Source organism: Bacillus rossius, chromosome 1 (genome assembly GCF_032445375.1).
Source record: "Bacillus rossius redtenbacheri isolate Brsri chromosome 1, Brsri_v3, whole genome shotgun sequence".
Classification (NCBI taxonomy): domain Eukaryota; kingdom Metazoa; phylum Arthropoda; class Insecta; order Phasmatodea; family Bacillidae; genus Bacillus; species Bacillus rossius.
In genome coordinates this window covers 163,163,231-163,189,418 of record NC_086330.1, presented here as the reverse complement: position 1 = coordinate 163,189,418, position 26,188 = coordinate 163,163,231, and the positions used below count along the sequence as shown (strand labels likewise).

At 33.2% G+C, this 26,188-nt stretch overlaps 1 protein-coding gene across 4 annotated transcripts in view; it reads right to left on the bottom strand.

The window, feature by feature from the left end:
- Window positions 1-1,064: 1,064 nt before the first annotated feature.
- The window catches only part of LOC134527077 (zinc finger protein 26-like), a 124,641-nt gene continuing 99,517 nt past the window's right edge, over window positions 1,065-26,188 (bottom strand). For all 4 annotated transcript variants that reach the window (XM_063359418.1, XM_063359420.1, XM_063359419.1 and 1 more), the window contains exons 14-16: window positions 23,785-23,911; window positions 20,122-20,270; window positions 1,065-19,306 (exon numbers count right to left, since the gene is read on the bottom strand). In XM_063359418.1, the coding sequence (XP_063215488.1) occupies window positions 18,974-19,306; window positions 20,122-20,270; window positions 23,785-23,911 (609 nt within the window). In that variant the 3' untranslated portion in view covers window positions 1,065-18,973. The remainder of the gene's footprint in view (window positions 19,307-20,121; window positions 20,271-23,784; window positions 23,912-26,188) is intronic.

Here is a 26,188-nt window from a genome sequence, read left to right as displayed (position 1 = left end):
CTGGTATTGCACCAAGTTCAAATATAATGGAGTAGGAAAGTAAAGTAAAGTAGGAAAATGATTTTTTTGAACTGATTTTACTCATATAATTTTCATCATAAAATCCTTTCCAAAATTTTTTATATGGCATTGAGATAAGTAAGATAATGCTAATTCACAGCCCAAGCCAAGTAGCTTCACATCTTGTATGAAGGTGACAATTTAGTTCCCAAGTTTCATAACAAAAAAGCTATTCCATATATTGTACCTCAAAATACATTGTAAAGGAGTCGATGGTAGCCATGTTGACAAGGGTCAGGGATTCAGGTTGAACCCCTGAATAACTAAATTTAAAAGCACAACATTAGTATGGTATCAAAGTGTTCTAGCAGCAGAATTTTTAACTTCACTGACTAATTTTTAAAAATGATTTACCTATTTTGCTATTTTCTGAAAGAAATAAAGCAATTCAGACTCCAAAATTCCCACAGCAGGCCTTGTTTTCTCTACATTTTTTACTTACTTTTTTATTTAACAGAACTTTGCATACACCATTATATGGTATATTAATCTGCACTAAAACATAAAAAAAAATGGTTTGCACAGTTTGGTTGATGGCAGACTGAAGCGTGACATTTTCCCTTCAAATTATAATCACTGGGCAATATCCATTACTTTTCCAGGATTTCAATACATTCCTTGACCAATTCCAACTTCCATAACTTTTCTCTCATTCTCCCTGAACTTTCAGAATGTGGACAACCTGTCTAGAGTCACTTGCAATATTGTTGGTCACGCAATCTTTATTATCCTCTGTGCATAGAAACATAGTACACAAAATCTTGCATTAACACTTTTTAATTTTTATTTAATGTTGTCCATTCTAAAAAAACTATTTAAGGCCACCTCACATAACACACTGTCTCATGAATAACATAGTCTAATTTTCAAGTTCGTCGTCATTATTAAAGGTTTTGAGCTGTTCACACAAACACAATAACCCACCCTTTTTCTTTTGCTAACAGAGGCCAGTAAATAATGACATTCACTTGCAGTTTAAAGTTTACAAATAACCAAATACAAAATTATCAGTCAACAATTAATTTTAATTACAAAATCGCATAAATTCCAAACAAAACATATAAATAAATTTACACACACTATACAGCACACACGGTATGAATTCATTTCATTGTATTTAATTAATGTTACACAAATAAAAAAATATTTTCAATTTATGTAAATATTACTACATAATGAAATGATTCGAGAATAAAAACATGGTATAAATTACAGATTAGCATTTTTTGTATTCTGTACAATATAAACTTACTATTTTAACAAAAAAAAAAAAAAAGGAAACTTTAAGCAGATATTATAATACATAAAATACACACTGTGTATACAGTATAAACATAGGTAAACACAAATTTTAGTGCCAAAAATTACATTTATCATATTAGTTTGTTTTTTTTAGCTAGAATCATAGAGCATTTGCAAAAAAAAAAAAAAAAAAAAAATGTGGCCACTGAAAAGAATGGCTATGAGCTGGAAAAACCAAAACCATTAAAACAGGATATTTCAAAATTACAATCCTCACTCATTACATAAGTTCATTCTTCAAACCATTACAGTGTATATTTTAAATGAAAAAAAATAAGCAAAAGTATCAAAAAAATTACAAAATTCAGTTGAACTATTTTCATCTGGGCAAACAATATTCCTGACAAAAAATATATCCCAGTTTTATACATGATTTATGATGGAAAAAAAAAAAAAAATATTTAAATACTTATTAATGGTTTTGCAAATTAACTAGTGCCAACTAGTTTATATCAATATAACTGCAATAAGTTTTAATATTTGATACAGTTTACTGTCATTTATTTTGGCATTTAAAAATACATTTTCAATCTTAGAAACTGCAATTCTCTCACATGATTTATACATACTTTGTTAGGTTTCCACAATAGTTAATCATAAGTACTTCTTGAAAAATGTTTTCATTCAAGAATTTATAAAAGTTTGCTAGCCTACCCCTGATTAATACAAATAAGTCAGACTATGCTGTATTTATAAATAAAAAAAATAGTATTTTTACATAAACTGTCAGAAACTAACACGTAAATACGTACCCAAAAACAACTGAAATACTTGCCCTTTCTGTACACATTTCAATCACTTAACCAACACACATTTCACTACTGCTTCATTACATATTTCATCTTGATTACCAATTGTTTCTGTAGCCACCAACTGTATTAATTATCCCCTTAGACTCCTATGACATGCAATGTTAGCCATCTTTAAACCTGTGCCAACACTTTGTTCAGTCTGGCTCTCCAATCTCTTGAGTCATGTGACACTGTTCTGTGCAACAGGAACAGGTAATTAAAGATGTTGAAAATGGCACGACATAGGAGTTTAAAAGGTTAGTATTCAAATAATTTTTTGCAGAATTTATTTAGACTTTTTGTCACCTTGTGGATAGCAATTAATATTAACAGAGAAGAATATTTAAATTTTCAATCTAACCCCTATTTTACACTTCAAGAGACCTGGAAAAAAAATTAAAACAAGGAAATTTATACTTAAGATAGCATGCACAGTATTCAAAGAAGCAAGACATGGAAAGTAATCTATGAATCTTCTATATATATATATTTTTTTTAATGTGTATCTCTTACTCTATCACTTTAAACCACAAATGCTCACAAATTTAATTTATTGTTCTGAATTAAATGGTTTAGAACCATTTATTAAAAATTATTTAATCATCATAAGGCAGCATACAAATACCTTATTTTAGTGAAGTAAGTATCAAAAAACAGTATTTATAAAAATAAAAATACACATAAATGTTCTGTTTTAAAAATGAAATTGGACTAAAATAAAAACCATATAATCTTATCTCTAGCAATTCTACCCAATTTGAATACTTTTAAATTTCTGCTACATGTTTTCTTTCAAACAAGATGGCTTAGTAATAAAAAAATTACTTGTCCTAAAATACACCATCATTTCACGGGGAATATTTTTTGTGTATTGGCAGCTGAAAATTATTTGTAAAATAACTTGATGGTTTTTACAGCAATTGTTTTTATTTTGGCACTCTCAGACAAAAAATTTTTTGTACACCATAGTCTATACTGTAGGGCAAACCACACAAATTAAAACAACTAAGTATGTTAAGTGCAAGGGAAGGGTATGGGAGATATATTCCAGTATTGTGCAACTGGCTACATCCCTCTAATACTTATATTGTCAGTTGAAACAGATGTAAAACTGGTTATGAGCAAGATCGATTTTGTGCAGATTGACAGAATATATTGACTATCAGTAGAGATGATGGAAACATTGTTTGAAATAAATAAATAGCCACATTAAATGCTATAAACTCTTCGACAAATAAATTCCAAATCACTACCCAGGAAAATTTTCACACTTTTTCACGACCAGACCAATTTTTTTTATTTGGAAGCCATGGCAATAGACCAATAGTTACTCTATGCTCTCTTCTGTGAGCAGTATAACGATTGCTAGGGGGAAGATGAGGTTGAAAGACATAGCATCATCACTGATTCAAACTGTATGTTTTGTGTAGCGTGTACAAAGTCTCACAAAACCTAACATGTCATATATTTATGTTGTTTACATTTCTACTGAAAACATGAGTGGATTCAGGTTAAGGTTAATTCTAAATGTTTGGAATACAAATGTAAGTTTGGCACCATGCTAAAAAGTTCAACGATTCACATTCATAAATTTGTAACCGTATATGTGACATTAAATTTGTGTTCGAAACAATACCTATTCAATGATTTAGGTTTGGGTGGTTGGTTAAAGAAGGTGAATTAGGGCTCATGTATCAAGGCTGAATGCAAACTCTGTTAATTCACACCAGCAATTAATACAAATGTGGAAATTATTAATACAAAGTGGAGTTTTTCAGTTCTTCTAATAAATTACTGTGATTACAGACATATAAAGTATTTTATTACCTGCAAAGCTACATTTAAAATACTTTAATAGCTTGAATGCATTAACTGGGAAAAAAAAGTCTGAGAAACATACTAAAACAGCAACTAGAGGTGTGTGAATATTCGTAAATCCAGCAGTTGCTAATAGCAATTAAACAAATTAATTGCATTCGAAGGTCGAATATCAAAAATTAAAATTGTGAATATTTACATGTACATCTGTTTAGTTTCTCATGGTTACAAATGATTAGCTTTTCACCTACTTTTTATGCCGTTGTTTCTAATCTATCATTATAATTCATATTAACGTGAACGGCAATGCATGTTTAAAACGTTTAATCAGAGATTAAAAATTAACAGTATTTATAAAATCAACAAATCCGCATTAGCTTGACGGTAGTGAATAAACATGATACAATCTCCAAATTACAGTAAAACCCTGTTAAGACGTTTTTCAAGGGACTGGATGATAAAAAATTCTTAACAGGGAAAACTTCTTACAAGGGAAATAGAACAGATCAGTTGCTACATAAAAAAAAGTCATTAAAATGACAAACTTAGGTTATGCGCTGTTTGTTCAGCTTTCTCTTTTAAAATTTGGCCATTTGTGGGGATTCCATTACCACAAATATTTGTTTTTGGTTAAAATTAATTTAGTAATTATTCAAAATATTGAATTACCTTTGAAGTTACCATGAAAACCACACATTGGAGATCCTCAGAGGCCCTGGTGCAACCTGTACAGTGTTTCTCTCTCTAATTTTATTATTTATTGGTAGCAGACACCTGTAGGAAGACCCTTATGTATTAGCTCTATCATTACCAATGGCCAAAGTGAATGGGGAAAAATTAATGTTTGACAGACATTACTTTGAAACCACACATTGGAGGCTCTCGGAGAGACTGATGCTAACTGTGTGGTGGTTGACTCTTGAATTTTATTTTATAATGGTAGTAGACACCTGTAGGAAGGTCCTTAGGTTTCCTTAGATTTGTCAGCATCATTGCACATTTTGATGTAAAAAAAATAAAAAACTGTGACAGAATTTGCCTTAGTTTCGTGGAATCACGTAGTATGTTTTCCCAAGCACCGGGCGGTAAATAGATCCTGCGGATAGAGCTAACTTCAGCACAGTTAGCATTCTTGGTACTGGTGTTAACCTCTGTGGTTATGTTTTGGCAGCATTCTTTAATTTTGCTTCAATGGTAATACAAAATTTATAAATATTTTCAGTACATTTCTGTCATATATAGTACATGTATCTAAACACACCGTGTAATAAATATTTTATTTATGGATTAAATCCGAATAACATGTTTACCTTGACAGACCAGGAAAAAAACAAATTAATGGCTACCGATCGCAGCTGTTTTGTTTACATCAGTGAAGCCATAAACATATTGGTCACGGACGACGGAAATCAATGCCATGTTACAAAGATTATAAATAAAATATAATGAAAATTGCTGAGCAAGCACACACTACAAATTCTCACCTTTTAAATAAACTTTTTATTGAAATAACAACATCACTCAAAACCAATTTCCCCCCGCCCCTCCAATTGCGTATACGATTTTCAGTGACATATTTTCTACCCAAGGCATGAGTTTTTATATCCTGAGCTTTTTTTAAAATCATTTTAGGTTTTTTTTTTCCAGCAGTCATAGATGATCAATACCATAAAACTTTGGCAATCAATGCAACGTCTTCTTACGGAAAAACAAAATCTCAAAGCACAACCAACATGCAAGATGTCCGTCATTCCTTTAAGTTTGAGCAGATCAAACAACCTTGGAGCTTGAAGGAACCTGTGCATTGCCAAGGTTTGAATAAGCCTTGTTCCATGATTTTTCAACACACGTTTTAAGAAAAATTCTATACAATTTACAGGTAAATCCGGCCTAAAATGGAAATCATAGCAAGATGAGTAAACTAAAACGTTCATTATTACGTCCACCATATAAAATTTTACCACAGCGCTCAACAAACAATGAAACTGAATTAGCTCCTTATCCTTATATTGCTGAACCAGTTGTGTCCCTCGAATGAGGGAAATGGTGTACAGATGGAACAGCCTCACAAAGGATACGAATGCAAGCAGATGATTGGCCAAAAAGTGTATCGTAAACGCGTGCTGCATGCGGCAAAGAACTTAACGGTCATGTTTGTTAGTGTTTCGAAACAATTATCTAAAGGTTTAACTATAAATAAAGTTTAAAAGTGTACAGATAAACTTTATAACATAATTTAATTCCTGAAATGATAAACGTTATATGCGGGAAGCATATATAAATGCAAACGTTTTGAATAGGAAAAATTAACATAGGGATATATGGAAGTGATCAAGGAAATAATTATTTTCATGTTATAAACAGGAAAAATGATTATGCGGGAACGTCTTAAGCGAGTTTTACTGTATACAGAATGATATTAGGAATATCAACACATACCGTATTTTTTCTGACAGTTTGTTATAATTTGTACAACTTTAAAATAAATACTACAAACATTTAATTCAATTATAAGCATCTATGTATTTGCTTTAATTATAGATTTTTGTCAGTCACCATGTTTGAGGGTACAATGCAATTAATTTCCTGTTTTCACACTATTTGTTTTGTTTAATCATTTGGTACTTTGGTAACTGAACAGAGCAACCATAATAAAGTCTTTAATTATTAGTGCTATCTTTACGATGAAAATTTGTACATGGTTTGCTACCACATAAAAAATGCTGAATGAACCACAGTTATTTTACAGTTTCATTGATTACAGAAAAAAAGGAACGAAAAACTGCCATGGTACATGGATTCGGACGTAATTTTTATCTATGCGTGTAGTCCTATTGTCCTGGGGAGTGAATAGGCTAAATCAATGTTCATTAAAAATTTTAAAAAAGGGATTTTTATTTTTTAAATGTAGTTAATCGAAGTTCAATGCCATAAATGGATACCGGGCGAAGTGCTGTAGAGTCAAGTTATCAGGGTTTGAAACGTGGCAAACCAAATGGCAGAGTGTAAAATGTACCACTTATGTTCAGAAAACTTCACAGGTGTAGCTTATTTTAAATTATACTTTACACATTTTTTGAAAATTTTTTTATAATTGAATATTATTTGCCATGTTAATATTTTATTTTTTCTTATTCCAATTCACAATTGATATTAAGTATAACTTGATATAAAAAAAAACTGAGATAAATGGTTTGCCGTTAATTTTAAACTTTACAATTTTGTTTAGCTAATTACCGGATTTACTCGCATACAGGTCGTGGCAGTTTTACCAGATTTGATGGGGAAAAAATGAAGTGCGACATATATGTGAAGAAATTTTTTTTTTAAATTTTTGAGGATTTTTTTTTGCAATATTTTGCTTTAAAATGCGAAAAAGAAGTTTATATAGGTATAGGCAAATTTATTTACCATGTACACATACATTGAAACCCCTTATTTACGTTACGTACCGTTATTTACGTTTTCCCGTTATTTGCACTAAATTCTTCAGGTCCCGTTTAGTTCCCATTTAGTCCAATACAATACTTTCACACGAATTACGTCTCAAAAATCAAATCCATCCCGCTATTTACGTCACGTAACAATTATAAACAACCAGAAAATACCGTGGGTACTTTAAGAGTAGATAAGATTAGCTAGTACTTAGGCCTAAAAACATCGTGAAAAACGTAACGTTTATAGTCTGCAATGAACATTTTAAATCGCAAAATATACATATTTTATAACATGAAAAGTTGCTTTTATTTCTAAACATGTAATAATTTAAGCCTAGGCATGTAAAAGTTGGAGTAATTATAGCAGGAGACAATCTAAAATGCACGAGGGAAAAACGTAAACTCACGAATGTATAATCGTGGCTGATTGTTAAGTTCTGATACGTTTTTATGTCACAACTTAGCCGAAATACTGGTACGAGACAAACTCACAAGATAAAATGAGCGGAGTCTTGGTAACTGTTTTAAACGTATTTTATCATTTCGGAAATATTGTACAGTTGACGCATATTTTTTAAACTAACAATTTATTTCTGGGGATTGTAATTAATTAATTGGTATCAATACATCAAGATGAACGTAAACTTGAAAATGTCACGTAAGCGAGAAAACTGGTGTGTATACCAATAAACTGGTATTAGAACTGGACAATACTGGTACACGGGAGGTAGAGCTTATAATTTTTTCCGCTAAGCTCGCATCTATTGGCTGTCTGCTGATGGAAGGTCACGAGTCTGGGCGGAGCGTTGAGTGAGTTATACTGCGCATGTGCAGCTCAGAGAACAGAGAGAGCCAGCGGGCGGCTACGCCGTGCCGTAACAACTGCTAATCGAGTACAATGACCTTTCTCCGCGCACTGTGCGCTATTGACAGTAAATTTCTATCAATTTGCGGCCCTTTTTTTAATTTTTTTTTTTTACTGTGGTGCAATGCGTATGTGTAATGAATTACCGGTGCGACCTATATGGGGGGAATCTTAAATACCAAATTCAAGACCTCAAATTATGGGTGCAACCTATATGCAATGGCGACCTATATGCGAGTAAATACGGTATTATAGTTCAGTTATGCTATCAAGAATTTCTTAAAAAACCTTTTTAAAAATAAATGGACACACTGGTGTCTAGTTCCTTCCAAATTACCGTATTTACTCGTGTATAGCGCGCCCTCGTGTATAGCGCGCACCACGATTTTTGCAACTAATTCCAAAGAAAAAAAAATTGAAAATTTTTTTCCCCCATAAATAAATTTTACTAACATTTTGTGGTACCTGATTATTTAAATTGATGTGTGGTGATGCGTCAGGAAAATACATAAACTCTGCTGTCTAAACGGAAGATAATAAAGCGCTATATCGTCACAACTGGTACGTGGAAGGAAGGAAGGGAGGGAGGCGTGCCGCGCTACGTTGCTAAGCTGGCGCGGAGAACTTGATGACTCACCGGTGAGGAATGGAGGAAGCGAAGAAGTTGCCGGGGGGGGGGGGGGGACTGTTGACAACATTCTCTCTTTCTCTCTCTCTCTTTTTACTAGCTTCTGAGCTGGCTTTCTGTAAAGGGGGGAGGTCTAAAAATAAACAAGAGACCATGATGTGCGAGCTTGCGCGCGCGCGTGTGCGTGTGTGTGTGTGTGTGTGTGAAACAGAGGCCTTGTTGCTTGTGCGTATGTGTGGGGGCTGGCCAGAAACGTCACCCGTCACCGGCAGTTAACGACTTCCACTCCTCCCCGCCTCCCCCCCCCCCCCAAAATTTTTTTTTCCCGTGTATAGCGCGCATCCTTATTTTTTTCCTTTACTTGAGGGGAAAAATGGGCGCGCTATACACGAGTATATACGGTAAGTCTCAAGGACAGCACATCTTGCTGTATAAATTAATTTAGTCTTGGTATCTGGAAACTTTATATGTGAACAGGGATGCAAATCTAAAAGATTTGCAAGGGGGGCATGTGTTTTAATCGACACAAGTCATCTCTGGATACAGTGCACGTATGTTGTACACTGCCCATATTTTGCCTCTATGCATATAATAAGCACAAAACTTTAAAATGTACAGAATGTTTTCCATAAAACATATTTTTGATGTTTATGTTTATTAACGTTTCACAGTCACGATTCTGCAAGTGTAAACGGGTCCCCTTGAGGAAGGGTTTCTTAATTTCAGGATTGGGGGGGATGGGGGGGGGGGAGAGAACCTCTGCCCCCCCATATACGTTCCATGTCTGTGCATTTTAAAACATAATTTTTTTACTAATGGCATTCTGTAATACACCAAAGCAAAATATGAATTCTATTTGACTTTGAAATTATTCCCATTAGATTCCAAATATGTATGTACTATTTTATTTGAAAATACTGAAACCCCAAATTCCACTATTCACTCACCCCTACCAATGATGCGTTTAAAATGCTCAAAATCTTGAAAAATAAATTGTAATAAACACTATAGAATCCAGAATAAATGCTAAAAAGTACATTTATAAATATTATTTTCCATCATCTCCAACAATTAGCAGTATATTCCAAAATGACCAGATCATCTGTAATGTACTGCACTGAATAACAATCATGTAGGTCAGCTTTTATAATGCATTATGAAAAAACAAACATGAATAAAAAACATTTGTACTTGAAAATGCAGGAACAAACATTATTATTGTCAACATGAAACAAGACCAGCTATTCATGTTGTTAGCTAACAAAACCATTCTCACAATACAAAAATTTAATTTTTTATACAAATAAATGTGAGAAATTAATAAATGTTAAAAAGATAGGAAAGCAGTATTTTCAGGCACACATGCACATGCACATGCGCATGCGCATGCATGCACACACACACACACACACACACCTGCATAAACACAAATCACATTTGTCTATGCTCTGTTTAAATGTTTCGCTTACCCAGCGGAAAAATTTTAGTCTCCTTCTATGCTTTGGTGAGTGGTGTTTGGTTACAATGCTTCATTACAAACAATTTTCTAGTTATCACAATGTAATAAACCAAACCACATTACTGTATGCTAACTTACAACTAGGTCCTAGCATACATATTTTAATTAATTAATTTACTTTAAACAATGTACTACTGCAAAAAATGCTTGAAATAGATTGTTACACATATTTATCATTCATTTAAATAGAAGTTATGTTATTCAGAATGCACATTATTTTTTGAATGCCAACATTTATTTGTGTTTTGTTCAATTTTTTAATTTTGGTTGTTCATTGCATTTGACAGTATGAAAGCATCAACACAGTGTGGCTGTTTGAACAATTCAAATCGAGGAGTGTTCCAATGGGCATGGTTGGACCAGGAGTCTGGCTCTAGCTCCAGGATATCCCCCAAAAATTATGTTTTAACACGGCATTGAGTGTTAACTTGAGTGAATTCACAGTAAGCCCCAGTGCATCAAAGTAAACATTAAATATTATTGGGAGAATAAATAGTTTTTGTGATACAACTGAAATTTTGTGTTAGCGACGCCATACTGTGCAATAGAAAGTGCACCATTACCCACCCCATCCAACTTCATCTACACCAGGTGATTTAAGGGATAAAATTATGTTGAATTAAGGTCCCTGGATTTGAAAGACACTATTTTAAAAAAAAAATCCCTACAATTTAATTGTGTGAATCATGGTTTTGAAAAGTGGCTTGTTAGTACTCATCTCCACAAGAGGTCTGAGTATTTAACTTGAAATTTTGAACTGACAAGTACAATTCAAATATAATTCTGAAAACATTGAACACAGAGTATACATTTGTTTCAATATACTTGCCATGTACATTGTTGAATCACTCGAGTATATTTAACTCTCTGTGTCTACTGTAAATTTCTTGAGATTTTAATAAAATATGTTTTAATTGAACAGTCAGTGGACCATTATAATTCTACAAAAGATTTTATCTTACATTATTTATATTATTTATTTCTTAGCTATTATAGTTGTCATATTGTGTAATTTTTTGTTGAAATTTTTTGTGTGTCAAGAGTTATTTTGTGCCTACAGTGCTTGTCTTTATTTTATGATAAAATACATATTCTGTGTTTGGTTTTGTACTACCCATTGTGGTTTTAATTACATTGTATAGCCTGCACACTATCTGGCAGTCAGATTCCCAGAGCGTAAGGCAAGCACCACTACAGGTAAAATACCGAGAAATATGTTGCGCCTAACAGCACATTGACACCACAGAAAATGTACTTGCATTCAAGTACGCACACACTGCATACCCTAATCACAATTAACTCCTTCACATTAAGACACTGTCCTATGGAAAGCAAAATGCAGTGACTGTTTTTTTTCTTACTGTTTGTGTGTAATATTATCTACTGCAAGTACTTATCTATAAGTAGAGGTGATAGAGGATAGTTGGTACAAAAGAAAGCGTTGAAATGATAACAGTATCATTTCCCCCAGAACTGATCAGTAACAGTAGCTTTGACTGTTATACATTAAAAGTAGAATCAAGATTTTATGGTTTTATTTTGACGCCAATTTCATCTTGAAAACAGAAAATTTTTGTGTTATTGTTTTTATTATTTATGAATTCTGTTAATCATTAAGATAGGATATTATTCAACAAATATAACATGTAATAATCATATCTAACTGCTCAAAAAATAAAAATTAATCAAGAATTATTATATTTGTGGTTAGTACATACAGTTTGTTACGCACTTGAAGCTAAATAAATTATTTTCACTTAATTAAAACATATCTTAAAAGGAAACATTTTTGTGATTTAAGTTTTGATCAAAATTGCTAAAAAATTTTGTGATTTGCATTTTGGTGCTTTATGGTGTATTACTTGCACTTTGGTGTCACATAATGTATTGACATGCTTTTTTGTGTTTAAGGTTTTATTGCAATCCCCCATACAATCTTGTCCCTAATTATAAGTAAAGAGATGGAGAACAGTGAAAGACAATCTGACAGAATGTATCAGAGCTTCATCAAGTGAAGGTGGACCAGATCGTACATCTATTGTCAATTATGACCATATTTTTTTCAATGGGACTAATTATGTTAAGTAACTGAGAACTTACTTGATGAAAGTTAATGTAAAATGAAATTCTATACATGTGTTTTTAACTCTCAAAAATCAAGTGGCTTTAAAAAAAATGGATGGATGAAAACCAGATAAACGAAAGGAACTTAAGAAGGATTCTTTTAAGAGAATATTTTCATGATTATATCATTACGTAGCATTGATGAAAAATATTAGTATTTTGTTTTCTTTGTGACCAAAATTATTTTTTTAATTAACATTATACAGTAAATTCCCTTTATAAAGTACTTTAGGGGACTAAAAATATGATACTACTTTATAGAGGAGTACTTTATAGAGGAGTTACCCTAAACCAAAAAAATGTCGCTACTCGCACATGTTTACAGTTTTTTTTTTTTCATTTTCTAATTAAAACGTATGTATGTGGTCTTACACACCTTGTTTTTATCAATAACGTGATTTACTTACTTAAAAAAATAAAGTAATGCAAAATATTAGTAAAACATAGTTAATATAATTTAAATACATAGGTAACCTTAAATATACATACATAGTAGGCTTACCTCTTTTTGCAGTGGAAGTAATAGCCATTCATACAGTGCATCAGAGATGTTTTTAAATGTTCATTTCATAGGCCCTACAATACAGTATTATTTCCATATCTTCCATATTTTCTCCACTTTGAAAACATTAATTACAAAAATTTGGGCACTGACATAAGTTACCGGTAAATAAAACTAACAAAATAAGTATGTACTAATAATAAAAACTATGTTCAACTTTACAATGTACACTTAGTTAGACCTACAATGTTTGCATGAAATTCAGAATGGTAGATTGGACTTTTCGCTGTGAAATATCTTTCATTACCACACACTCAACTTTCCTGAAAAGTTCCATGTTTGCTTCTGGCACTTCAGATGTCAAAAACATTCTGTGGAGAACATCCAGAGCATTGGTTGCCTCTTGCTTTGTAGGACGTTTTATCTCCTGTTCCGCATCATCCTCCAGCAGGTCTTCAGTACTACCAGCAGGAGCAGAAATGTTGTCGTTGTGTTCTTGGCAAGTCTCCAGAGCTGTGTCTACTTCAACATAGTCAGCAAATGTTGCTTCTTGCACCTGCAGATTTACTGTGACTTTAGACCATTCAAGTATATCTTCTTCTTGGCACTGGACATCAGCTTCCAGAGATGCATCTGTAGAGTTGTCAGTGCTGAAACCTGCCCTCTTGAAGCATTTTGCAATTGAAACAGGAGGGATTTTGTCCCACACCAAACAAAGTCTTTCCATGGAATTTAAAATGTTCCACTTCAATTTTGAAACATCTTTCTGGTGTTCCATCTGCCAACATAGAAACTGCACTAGTTGCCTCCTGTACAAGCGTTTTACTTGAGAAATTACACCCTGGTCTAAAGGCTGTAATTTGCTTGTGCAGTTAGGTGGAAAAAAAACTATCTTTACATTCTGTAACTCGACACCAACTTTGTGTGCACTGCAAGAGTCCAGAAACAACAAAATCTTCCTGTTGTATGCTCCCATTCTGGCATCCAAAATTTGTAACCACTCCTTAAACAACACAGCAGTCATCCATGAATTTTTATTGTTTTTATAGGTGCAAGGTGTTTTTTTAATGTTCTTAAAACATCTAGGTTTTGCATATTTACCAATAACTAAAAGCTTCAATTTTTCAGAGCCATCAGAGTTAGTGCAGAAAAGTACAGTGTATCTTTCCTTACTGCGTTTCCCTCCATGGCAGGTTTCACCTTTGTGGCTTAAAGTACTGTCTGGCAAGAGATTATAAAAAAAGCCAGCTTCGTCGGCATTGAAAATGTCCTTATCAGCATAACCTGCTGTGAGAGAATGTAAATTCGTTTTCCAATTTTCTGTCACTGTGGTATCAACTGTTGCTTCTTCGCCACATATTTTAAGTGTACTTAGATTCCACCTTGCTTTAAATCGAGTAAGCCACCCACTTGAGGCTTGGAAATTATCCATTCCAAGCCTTAATGCCTCCATGCGTGCTTTCTCTTGCAGTATTGTGCCAGAAATTGGTATATTATTGGATCGTGCCTGAACAACCCAATCAAAAAGATTTTTGTCGAGGTCACTATCCACACATTTACTGTACCGTTGCCTCTTGTGGTGCAATTTTGCTGCATTCTCTTCTATCTTAGCTCTGTCTTTGATTATTGTAGACAGAGTTGTGGGCGCGATATTAAATTGTTTTGCCACATCACACTTCTTCTTGCAGTTGTCAACCGCTTTTAGAATCTCGAGTTTTGTTGCAATACTAATACCGACACGTTTTTTAGTACCTGTACTCATAGTGTGACCTACAAATCTTTAGTTGCGGCGGAAAGTTTCACTTGCCATTTTATCTAGTATATATTTAACAAAACTAACAATATATAATAGAAAGCGCGAGTTCTTTCAATGTGCAAGTGGAATTTAATTACAATTTCAGGGTATATTCCGTTTATACGTCATTACCGTTTAGGTTACGTTACGTCGCGAACAAAACACTGTTTAGATTAGCTACAAGATGCAGCATAGCCAACCTCGAGACGCTCGGTCACAGGCTGCAGTGTAGCCAGTAGGTACGAGTAATAAAACACTTTATCGCTGCCGTAACCATTTGCTTATTCAACAACGATAATATGCATAATATAGTACATTCAACAATATTTAAAATTTGGCCCCGTGTCTTCGTTTGATGTTGATAAATTTGATTTGGCAGTCAGTTAACACGTAAATACGTAAGTTGAGTAATGTTTCGCGCTAAAATGAAATTTAGCCGCGCGCTGTTTCCTGCACTGACGATATTGTTTTTTTTAGCCATGTTCATCAATAAACACGCTTGTAAAGCAATGTAAGCAACGTAATATGGCGTATAGCGAAGTAAAACGAGTGAATGCAATTATTCTACGTAGAAATACTACATAGAGAAATATTACATAAACTTTTTTTGTTCACACGAATAAAAATTGTACGTATTACCGAGTAATAATGATTCGCGCCAAGGAAAATTGTACGTTATATGATAATAATCCCTATGAATTATCATTGCCTTTCAAGGGACCGACGTGTTAATACTTTATACAGAATAGTACGTAAAGGAGGGGTACGTACTAAAGAGAATTTACTGTAATATTATTATTTAGAAATCATTTGAATTAAATTTATGGTAATAAATTAATGATAAAAAAATTAGCTATTGTTTTATAAAATGTAGTTAACTAATAAATATCCAAAAAGATGTTTTAATTTTCTTTTAAATATGTAGTTTGTTTGTAATTTAGTAAAAAAAAAAAATTTTTAAGCATGTTTATATAACAACATTAACAAATGTCTCAACCATACATTACATATGTAAAATATATCCTTTGAGTGATGAGGTTTTATACAGAAAGCAACACTGAGCAACAACCAGTCACCTGTCAAAACACAAGAACTTAATAATTAAGAAATAATTGCTTCATAACTTTTTAATTATATACTAAAAATCTATGATCACTGTGCATTAGGCAAACATGTAAAAAAAATAGTATACCTTGGTTTTATGGAGTGAAAAATTTATTAAAAGAAAAATAAAACTGTAAACCTAACTCTTCCCTACCTGTTTCCAGATATTTTGAACATTAATGAATCATATGTTTTAAGATATTTTTAACATTAATGTATCATCATAAACATTCAGCAATAAATTCTAATTTCTTAAAATTACTTTACTTTAAGCAGTGTTTACAATAGCATTGTGCACATATTTTGTGATGTGATTTTATTACAATTAAAAGTTGCTTATGTTCTTTACATTATTAAAAAAAAACTTACTAATTTACAATATAGTAACACACTTTGAATTAACAATGACTAGAGACAAGATTATATGGTAAATTGCGATAAAACTTAAGTAACACCAAAAAGCACGTCAATACACTGGATATGCAAGTTAATACACATAACAGAGCCAAATATAAGTTGTATCATGGAATTAAGCAGCATTTAAAGAAAACTTGATTAAAATCATAAAAAGGTAATCTTTTAATGTTTGAAATTCAAGGAATATCATTATTTGAGGACAAAAATTGGACCAAAGTGCAAAGATAAGAAAAAACTAATTTTTTTTTAATGTGTATCTCTTACTCTCACTATAAACCACAGATGCTCACAATTTAATTTATTGTTCTGAATTAAATGGTTTAGAACCATTTATTACAAATTATTTAATCATCATAAGGCAGCATACAAATACCTTATTTTAGTGAAGTAAGTATTAAAAAACAGTATTTATAAAAATAAAAATACACATAAATGTTCTGTTTTAAAAATGAAATTGGACTAAAATAAAAACCATATAATCTTATCTCTAGCAATGACTTCAAATGACTGCACAGCCTTTAACTTTTTACACAAATTTTTCTTACAAAATTATAATATAAATTACAAAAATTTATTTATGCAAATGGAAGAGCAAATACAAAAAAAAATCACATTTGAACTTTTACAAATTTTCTTTTGCAATTAATAAGATTAAAAATGGTATCACTAAAGCTTTTCAAAGCTCACAAAATAATTCATTATTTAATACAAACAAATCAATTATCAAATACAGAATACACAGAAATAGCTCTAAATGTCCTGCACCTGCACTGATTAGGTGTAGTTTTGAACAAATCATATTTCCTCTTCTATGTAACTTTTAAATATGCACCAATCAGCATAACCAATTAATTGGTAGAGGCTATGAACTAACTTCAATATGAGTGAATATATAAATTAATGAAAGAAGTAATCAATTAAAATTAGTGTTTAACATTATGTTGACATTGATTGAAGTCAATTAAACATGGATATGGGCTGAAACTGCAAGATGGAACAGCAAAGGTATGCTCTGGTGGGGAAAATGGGAGTACAGTCGAACCTCTATCTATCGAACTCGCATGTATCGATTGTCCGTGTTTATCGTATACTTTCTACGGTCCTGGCAAAATTGCCATACAACTAAAGTTAAAAAAGTCCGCTTGTACCGATGTTCGAATTATCGTTTTGTCCGCATTGATCGTTCAAAATATGTGGTCCCGTCACTATAAATTATAATAGATGATCGTTTAACCATAAAGATTTTGCAGAAATAACCATTTCTTAGAAAGAAACCGTCATAAAAACAGTAATGATAGTATACAGTAGTAAATATCACCTTAAATCTGCAGCCAAGTAATGGATCACGTAAATATGAAGAAAAGGCAAATGAACAACAACGTACGAAGAAAAATGGATGATGTACCATAACTACAGTACAAACCCAATTGTTATCCTAAGATAATTACCATAAAAAGAACTAAAGATTCTTTATCGATACCATAATTACTACAGAAGCACGAAAGCTACCACATTTGCACTACAGTTACCGTAACAACCGAGATGTCTATTTACCGTGACAGTGATGTATTTATTTATGACATATTAAAATTAAAGAACATTATTGAAAAAAAGGATGTTAAATTTTTATATGTACGTTTGGCACATGTTGCGAAGAAATAATGTGATCGGAAATAATGCAGTACTACTACGAAAACTGAAAAGGGTACTCGTGGATTTTTAGGTTATGGCAGTCTCTCTCGTTTTTCAGTAATATCGGCCGAAAATTAACAAGCGTATCGGAAGTCGGCAGAAATGCCGATTCAATTAAATATTGGCAAAATCGGCTTCTTCAGGACAGCTCTACATTTGATGACATGAGTAAACATATTTCAGACTTCAGGATATTGAAAACGACTTTAATTTCCATGTAGATTTATTGTGCTTATGATTTTTTTTGCAAGTGTAAATTGAATTAAGTAAAATACTTCTATTTTTATTTATTTTTCAACTGATTTTACTTTAATGACAAGTAACTGACATATTTCTGACACTAATTTTGAGGTTAAATATTATTTTTTAAAAATTCTTAAGAGTGAAGTCCACATCTATTGAATGTCCGCATCTACTGAATTTTTTTGTTGGTCCCCTGAAAAACGATAGATAGAGGTTTGACTGTACCCTGAAAAAAACCCACAAGCTCAACGCAAAGTTTTCCAAATGCCAAAAATCTAGGTTTGATACAGTAAGGAAACAAACTAAACATCTATGTGGAATGTGGTATGTTACTGAAGTCTATGTTACTTACTGTAAGTCTGAACTTTCCCAAGTTCTCCCAACCCTATCCACACACTCTGCAATTGCAGAGATGTCATTTCATATTTGTATATTGTAAGGTTTAGAATCAGCATATCCTGTTTAAAACTGGCCAAATATGCTTACTATGTTTTTGGAGCCAATTCACAAGTTATTCCTTGATTATTTAGCCTCAAATACTTGCAGCTTAGAGCTATTTTTACATCAGTGAGTATAATGAAAAATGTAAGACATAAATTATACACACAAAAAAATATAATTCTGCACATAACATAGTTACTTCACACAGCATTTAAAGTAAAGAAATAAATAAATCCTAATTGTTTCTTTTTCTTCGATAGGCCAACGGATCATCTTTTGCATGCTCCTCCACTGGGAACACTACGTTTACCAGTTCTTGGTTCTGTAGCGAGTCACCGGTGTCCATTGGGAACACAATGATCTCGATGGTAGGCACATTTTCACTCGACCCGTCGTCCTCGGGCTCGCAGTCATCGCCCAAGCCAGCGTTCGCTCGCAGCCTCTGCTTCGTCCGCTGCGTCCGCTTCTCTCGCGGCTTTCTCCGCCCCCTGCCCTGCAAGCGACCACCCCTGAGCTTGCCCGACACGGGACACTTGTGAGAGTGCAGCGACGAGCTGGACGAGAAGCCCTGCAAACAATCACATGCATGTCACTGTCCAATACACGGTCGTCTGTTGAGTGTGAAATAACGTAGCCTTATTATGAAAAGAAATGGTTCGTAATAAAACAAAGTGCAAGATTTTGATTCTACTCAAGGCTCACTGATAATGTAAGATATGTTTTTAAAGAGGAGTTCAATAAATGCAAAATATTTATAAAAATGGTGCATTGCCTTGCAAAGTGATAAATTAAAACATTCCAGAGAGAATATGGAAGTAAAATATTACTCAATTAAAAACACTACATAATAATATGAATAACAAAATCTTTGAACTAATATATACAGAATGTTGACAAAAGTCTGGTGAACCAATTTAAGGACTTTTCCAGCATCTTTTGACAAATTTTTTTACAAACTTTTATAGCAAAGGATCATTGTTACATAAATACTATAAAAAATAACACTATGTACTATTTTCAGGAATAGGAAAAAGCTAAAACCTTTCCAGAGATAATTTCCACATGATTTGAGTGTGCATCATGCAACTAAAAACTGAAGTTATACATAAACAAAATGCAAATTAGCTAAAGGCTACTAGAAATTAAAGATTATTACTTCCAGAAAAAGCAACTGTTTATTTCATGGCTTCCTTGAGACATTTGTGACTAGTCCTCTACAGACGTTACTTTTTCGTAACTATTTTGACCAGTATACACTCTGATAATTAACTTTATTTTATACATAAAAATGTTGTACAATGAATTATTTTGTGTAGCATAACTAATGTACAATATTTCACTGTGTGCTAGAAGAATACTTGCATCACATTAGGATGTCCTTACCTCCCCGCAGATCAAACATGTGTGTGGTTTTGGCCAGTGCTGCAGACGATCTTGATGCTGCATCAATGACATCTTCGACGAGAATGCTTTCTTGCACTTTCGGCAGTAATTCCTAGCACTGTGTGTCAGTAGATGCAGCTTTAACTTGTCTGCAAGCACAATACAAGTCCTAGTTCAAAAAAGCAGCACGTACATAAAACTTAACTAATTCAGTAAAAATAAAAATATCCATGAGTTTGTATAGTAATCAGTCCAAGATACTCAAATGCACAAAAAAAAAAATAGTAAGGGCTCAACATAAAAAAAAAAATTGGGATTAATTTAAATTCTTCTATGTTTCAAATACATTTTGTTTTGTTTGGAGGATATTAATATTACCAAATAAAAACAGAAGCTTAGTGGGAGATGAGATTTGAGGCCCAGCACAATTGCATGATTATAAGTCAGCAATACAGATGACATCACTGAGGTTGACCCATTGTTAGTTATACAAGATAATATTATCCTAGCAACGCTCATTTAAAACCACCCTCAATGTTTAAAATAACAGCCAGACAAAAATCAAAATGAAACATGAGTCATTTAAAAACAAAAGCTCTTTAATTTTAGGTCCTATGTACTAAAGCTGTACTAAATAAACTTAATCATAATTTTATATTGTCATAATCTCAAAAAAAAACTAATAATTTGAGCTACAATTTTAATTGCTCAAACATTGTAACTAAAGCTGTAAATATCTTAAATACAAAAACATATTAATGCCAAGATTATATTTTTACAATTGACACCAACATGCATGCAATAAGTATCTGAGATATTGCTGAATAACTGTCAGAGACTCAATATCAAGAAGCTTTTACACTTGATGGTAAAAAGTCTTCACACATATCACAAGAGTTCAAGTTTTCTCTTGAACAATAGGTCTAAGGTTGGTAAGCATTTACACCACTTAGACAAGAAAGATATGCAATATATATCAAGATACACTTGTATCTTATAGGATAATTTAATCCTAAACATATTCATATTAGTATTGTAAAAGAGTCAAGACAGATGTTGCATGTTATAAATGTCCAGTATAAACAGGCGTTAAAAGATTCAAAATCAGTGTATAAAGTTCCTTAATTCCAAAGAAAGTTAAACATAAAAGAAGATGGAAAACTAAACATTTTTTTTTTTTTTTCATGCAATGTCTATAACCAAGTTTTTATGGTTTTATATTTCAACCAGTTTTGTAGTTTTTAAATATTTTTAAATAACTTTTTGTTTTCTTTTATTTTGATGAATGATGTCATAGTCACCAGTATCATGCATACATATATAAAATGCATCAAATTGTATTACACATAGCATTATATGTGTAGCGCTACTTTTGAACTGCGCGCGCCGCCGCGGGCCTCCGGCACTCCGCTCCCCTCCTCCTCCTCCCTCCTTTTCCCCCTCCTAGTGCTTGTTCAATTTTTATTCGTTCCCCCCCCCCCCCCCCCCCCCCTTGATAGGCACATGCGCACGCTGCAGCGCGATCTTATAAATTGAGCTGCAACCATGTGGGGAGCCTTCTTCTGCTGGTTTGTTTAGTCAGGCTCGGTTGTCAGCGGTAGCTGATCTGTTGTACCTCTACTAGCATGTAGTCTGTTAGGTTCTGTTTGAACAACGTGCGTGTGCGATCTCAAGGGAAAAATGTAAGTTGGTTTGAGTTGTCAGTGAGGCGGTGGCCCATTCCTAATGTAGAGTCATTTATTCTTGAATTTGTTCTGTATAAATTCCTTTTCGGCCGCCACCAAGAAAAACATGTTTGGATTTTTGCGTTAAATTAACTTCATCTTCGATTCCGTTTTTGCTTGTAACTGTCTCCTCCTGAGACGTCGTCGCACGTATTTGTCTATTAAGTAATAATGTAAATTCTTTCTTTAATTGTACCTGCACTTTGCAGTAGTTTTGTAAATCTTATTGATGTGAATTTAACTTCATACTTGGCAATGCTTTTGCTTCGAGTCAACTGCGCATTGTCCCCTTTTGATGGTCCGTTGTTTGGATCGCTTACGGTGTAGCCGGCTTACCTTCGAAACTTATTGATGTTAACAAGCACGTTTTGTCGAAATCAATGTACCCAATTTATGTATTTAGCCTTGCCTAAATTGTTTTCACTTAACATTATCAGTAATGTTAAAGTAATGTTTTGATTTGAATTCGAATAAAATGTCTGTGTACCTGAAACCATTTACCTTGCATACCTGATCTGCTCCATTCACGTATACCCCAGTCCATGCCAGGTTCTGGCCTCCCATCTCACCTCCAAAGCTTAGTTAGGCTTTTTATATGTACAAAAAAACTATAATAATTTAAGCCGGGTGGGGTGGGGGGAAAATTTGACTGACTGCCTAGTTTATGATTCTTTCTGGAGGTGATTCAGTTTAAAATTTAAATTTTACTTTCTGGTATGGTACCTTAAATACCGTGTTTTATCACATAATCGTTGCACATTTTATACTAAAATCAAGTTTGAAAAGTAAGGGCGTGACTTTTATGAGAACAATTTTTTTTTGTTAGGTAAGTTATTCATAAAGACAAAACCCATTCACGGAAGGTACAATTATTTAAAAAGTAGAGTATACAAAAGCATGCCAAACAATTATAATTAATAAGTCATGAAACAAAAACCTTTCTTCAACTTTAAATAGAAAAACATAATCTGTGACACGAATGCGAGCCTGAACTAACGCCTAACTATCGTCATAGTACACACTTACCACAAAAGAGTGGGGCCCATCAAATATAGATAACTCGGCACTCCACACAGAGCGCGTGTTACATGCAATCAGCGAGATATCTATATTTGACTACATTTTTTAAGCGGTACACCGCAGCGACGCAGATGAACAGAAAAACGATATAACGTTTAAAAAAGTCTTTAAAAGAAAATTTACCCAACAGACAACGACATCTTTCTGTTAATTAAATAAGTAAATGGTATTGTCCGAATAAATATTAGATTTCTACTTTAAAATACATTGTTTCTTACGGAAAGAATATATACACAAAGCGCTTGGAATATAATAACGGGACCAAAAACATTATGCAATTTTTATACGAGAGGTTTTTTTACGCAAATTTGGACGCCCTAAAATATTGGTGTGAAAATTATGCACATGCGACAATAATTATGCAATAAAACAGGATATACAGATTGATTTTATTGATTTTTAACTGCTAAGTTTTTTCATAAAACTATTTATTTTCTTCACTTTTCCATTAAATTTTAAATAAATAATCTAAGAAAACTAATTTTTTTTGTAGAAAATACATAATTTTTTAAGTTTAAAACTGAAGCACCAATGTTTATTAATGAAATATTACACTAAAATAGAAATAAATTATGTAATAAAAGGTTAATTGTGTTGCATTTCATGTTTTGCCTTGCATTTTGTTATTACACTGTGTATGGACTTACTTACATTTGTATAATATGTATTTTATTTTTATCACTAATACCTAATATTGCCTCCAATAAATTTATTTCAGATAATCTCATAAAACTATTCTTCAATAAGTTATAGAATTATTAATATACATTGTCTGTGTTTTACTGTAGTTCTAAAAATACTTGTGAGTCTTTACAAAAAAATATGAATTAATTCTAGTACTATAAATTATTTTACCTACCTTGCCTGTGAAATTCTCTCATACAACCAAGGTAGGTACGGAATGGACATTTGAACTTCTTTGTGCTTTCATGGATGAGGCTATGACGCATGAGTTTGTCTTTCCGAACGAACGCAGAAGGACAGTGCTTCAAAAATAAAGAGAAACGAAGATTAACTAAAACATTAAAACAAAATTGCAAGATTTATATACACACACACACACACACGCACACACACATATACAAACATACATACACACACACACACACACACACACACACACACACACACACACATATATATATATATAGTCGCAGTTTGAAATTTTTCAGGGTTGTTGAAATCAAATTTAGGGACTACTGACGGGACTCTGGGCTGGCTGCTCTGTTCACTCGTCAGCTCAAGTGGCGTGACCATGTAATTGGGGCACGGGGCCGGCGCTGCGCGCTGCGGGCTTGCAGATTTTTGTTTGTTGTTTGTTCGGCCCGCTCGCTGGCGCGGTCACGGGCCGCAGTCACTGGGACGCGCTGTACTAACAAGCCGCGCGGTGTGGCCTGCACGTCGGGGTAGAGGGGGGTAGCCTTCCCAGATGTCCTAGTGAGTTGTTTAGTAAATTTGGCTTCAATAACGAGCGGTTGTTATGCTAGGTGTGACGGTGCGCGTGAATTTAAGCGCAATTGAGTGGTAGCTCGGGGCTCACTCAGGCGGAGGTTATGGCCGTCGTCTGTGCTAACGAGTCATTTAGTTCGTAATTTAATTTAAAATAGTTTATAATGTATCGTCTTCAAGCTCACTCTGGCGGAGGCTATGTCTCTCGTCAGGGGTCACGAGGCGTTATCGAGTCATAGTTTTGAAATGTAATGTTCGTTCGGGTTTTAAGGGCAGGAGAGGCACTTATGTTAGGTTTTAAAGTAATTGATCAAGAAATGCTTATTGGAAAATGTGAGTATTAAATTATCTTTGTCTTAATTTTAATTATAAATTATGATGTATTCGGAAGGATTAGGGAAAAGCTTAGTGAAGTTCTCTCTCTCTCTTGTATGGTCTTTCAGTAGTTAAGTAAGTACTGAAGAGATTGTGGTTGTAAATTGTAATCCCGATATGAAAATATTCGTTATGACTGATTTTGATTATTTGACTTTAAAAATAAAATCATTTTAATTTAGTATTAAGTTATTTTTCAAATTCTCCTTTAGTTCAGCTCTCACCAGACATCCTGTACGGGATGACGAACCTATTCACTTTGATCCTAGGCACATTAAAGTATTTTATTGAGTTAAGAGGAATTGTGACTAATGCCTTTCGTCAAGCGAGTCTCTCAAGAGTTACGACTCTTCACCCCCCCCCCCCCCCCCCCCCGCGACATTTGGTGGAGTTCGCCGGATAGGTTCTATTTCTGGAGAGAGAGGGAGATTTTTATGTTTATTATTAAGTTAGTTTCAGTTTCTGATAGAAGGTTAACAAGTGTTTACTTCAAGGTTACGGATTTTATTCTATGTGGAGGAAACATTTGAGATATTTTTTTAAGTAACAGATGTTTATTTACAGTGAGGATACTTGCAAGGATAAAGTTTTACGTGATAAGTTGTTTTAAGTCGTTGAGTTTATTGAAGATTTATCGGGGATTATTACGTGAGGAGAATGCATTTGTTAGGAATAAGAATCGGAGCAGGATACAGAAGTTATTTATTTTAAAGAGTCTATAGGGTGATTACGACCATGTTGAAGTAATATCAACGGGATGTAGGTGGTTATAAAGTTAAATTTACGGTTCGTAAATTAAGATTGGCATTTTAAAAGCGTAGCTGTAAGGATCGATTTAAGTTATAATTTAAATGCTTAATAAATTAATGCAAGTGGTTTAATTTAATTCAAGATAATTTTAAGATTGTAGGTTAAGAGAGTTATAATTTTAAAATAAAGTTTTTTTCGTAAATAGGATTTATTTTCAAGGGAAGTTTGTTTTGTTTTCGTGCGTGTAAGATACGAGACGTACGAATTAAATCAGTCAAGGGGAAAGATAAACGTTAAAAAGGAATTGAGAGAAAATGAGAGTTTATTTAAAAGAGAGTTATAGAATTTATAGTGATGTTGTGTTTTAATAAGAAAAATATTGAGAGTTGTTTCAGAAAGACACGTCCGTGGACACGGCTGCAGAGTAAACACGTGACAGGGAGGTGCTGCAACCTAGCGGAGAACGGAAGAACCAACAAGGGATGGTTGGCAGACCTGACGGAATTCGGTGACGTCACGGGCTCATACACAGACGTGGACAGGCCGTGACCTTGTTTTGATCAGCTGTACGGTAACTTAACGATAAGAAAATAGATTATTGTTTAATAATTTAAATTTAAGTGGGTTTTAGGAGAAGAGGAACTTTCAGTATGTAAGTAATTTATTTTAAGAAGGGTATGATGTCTAGG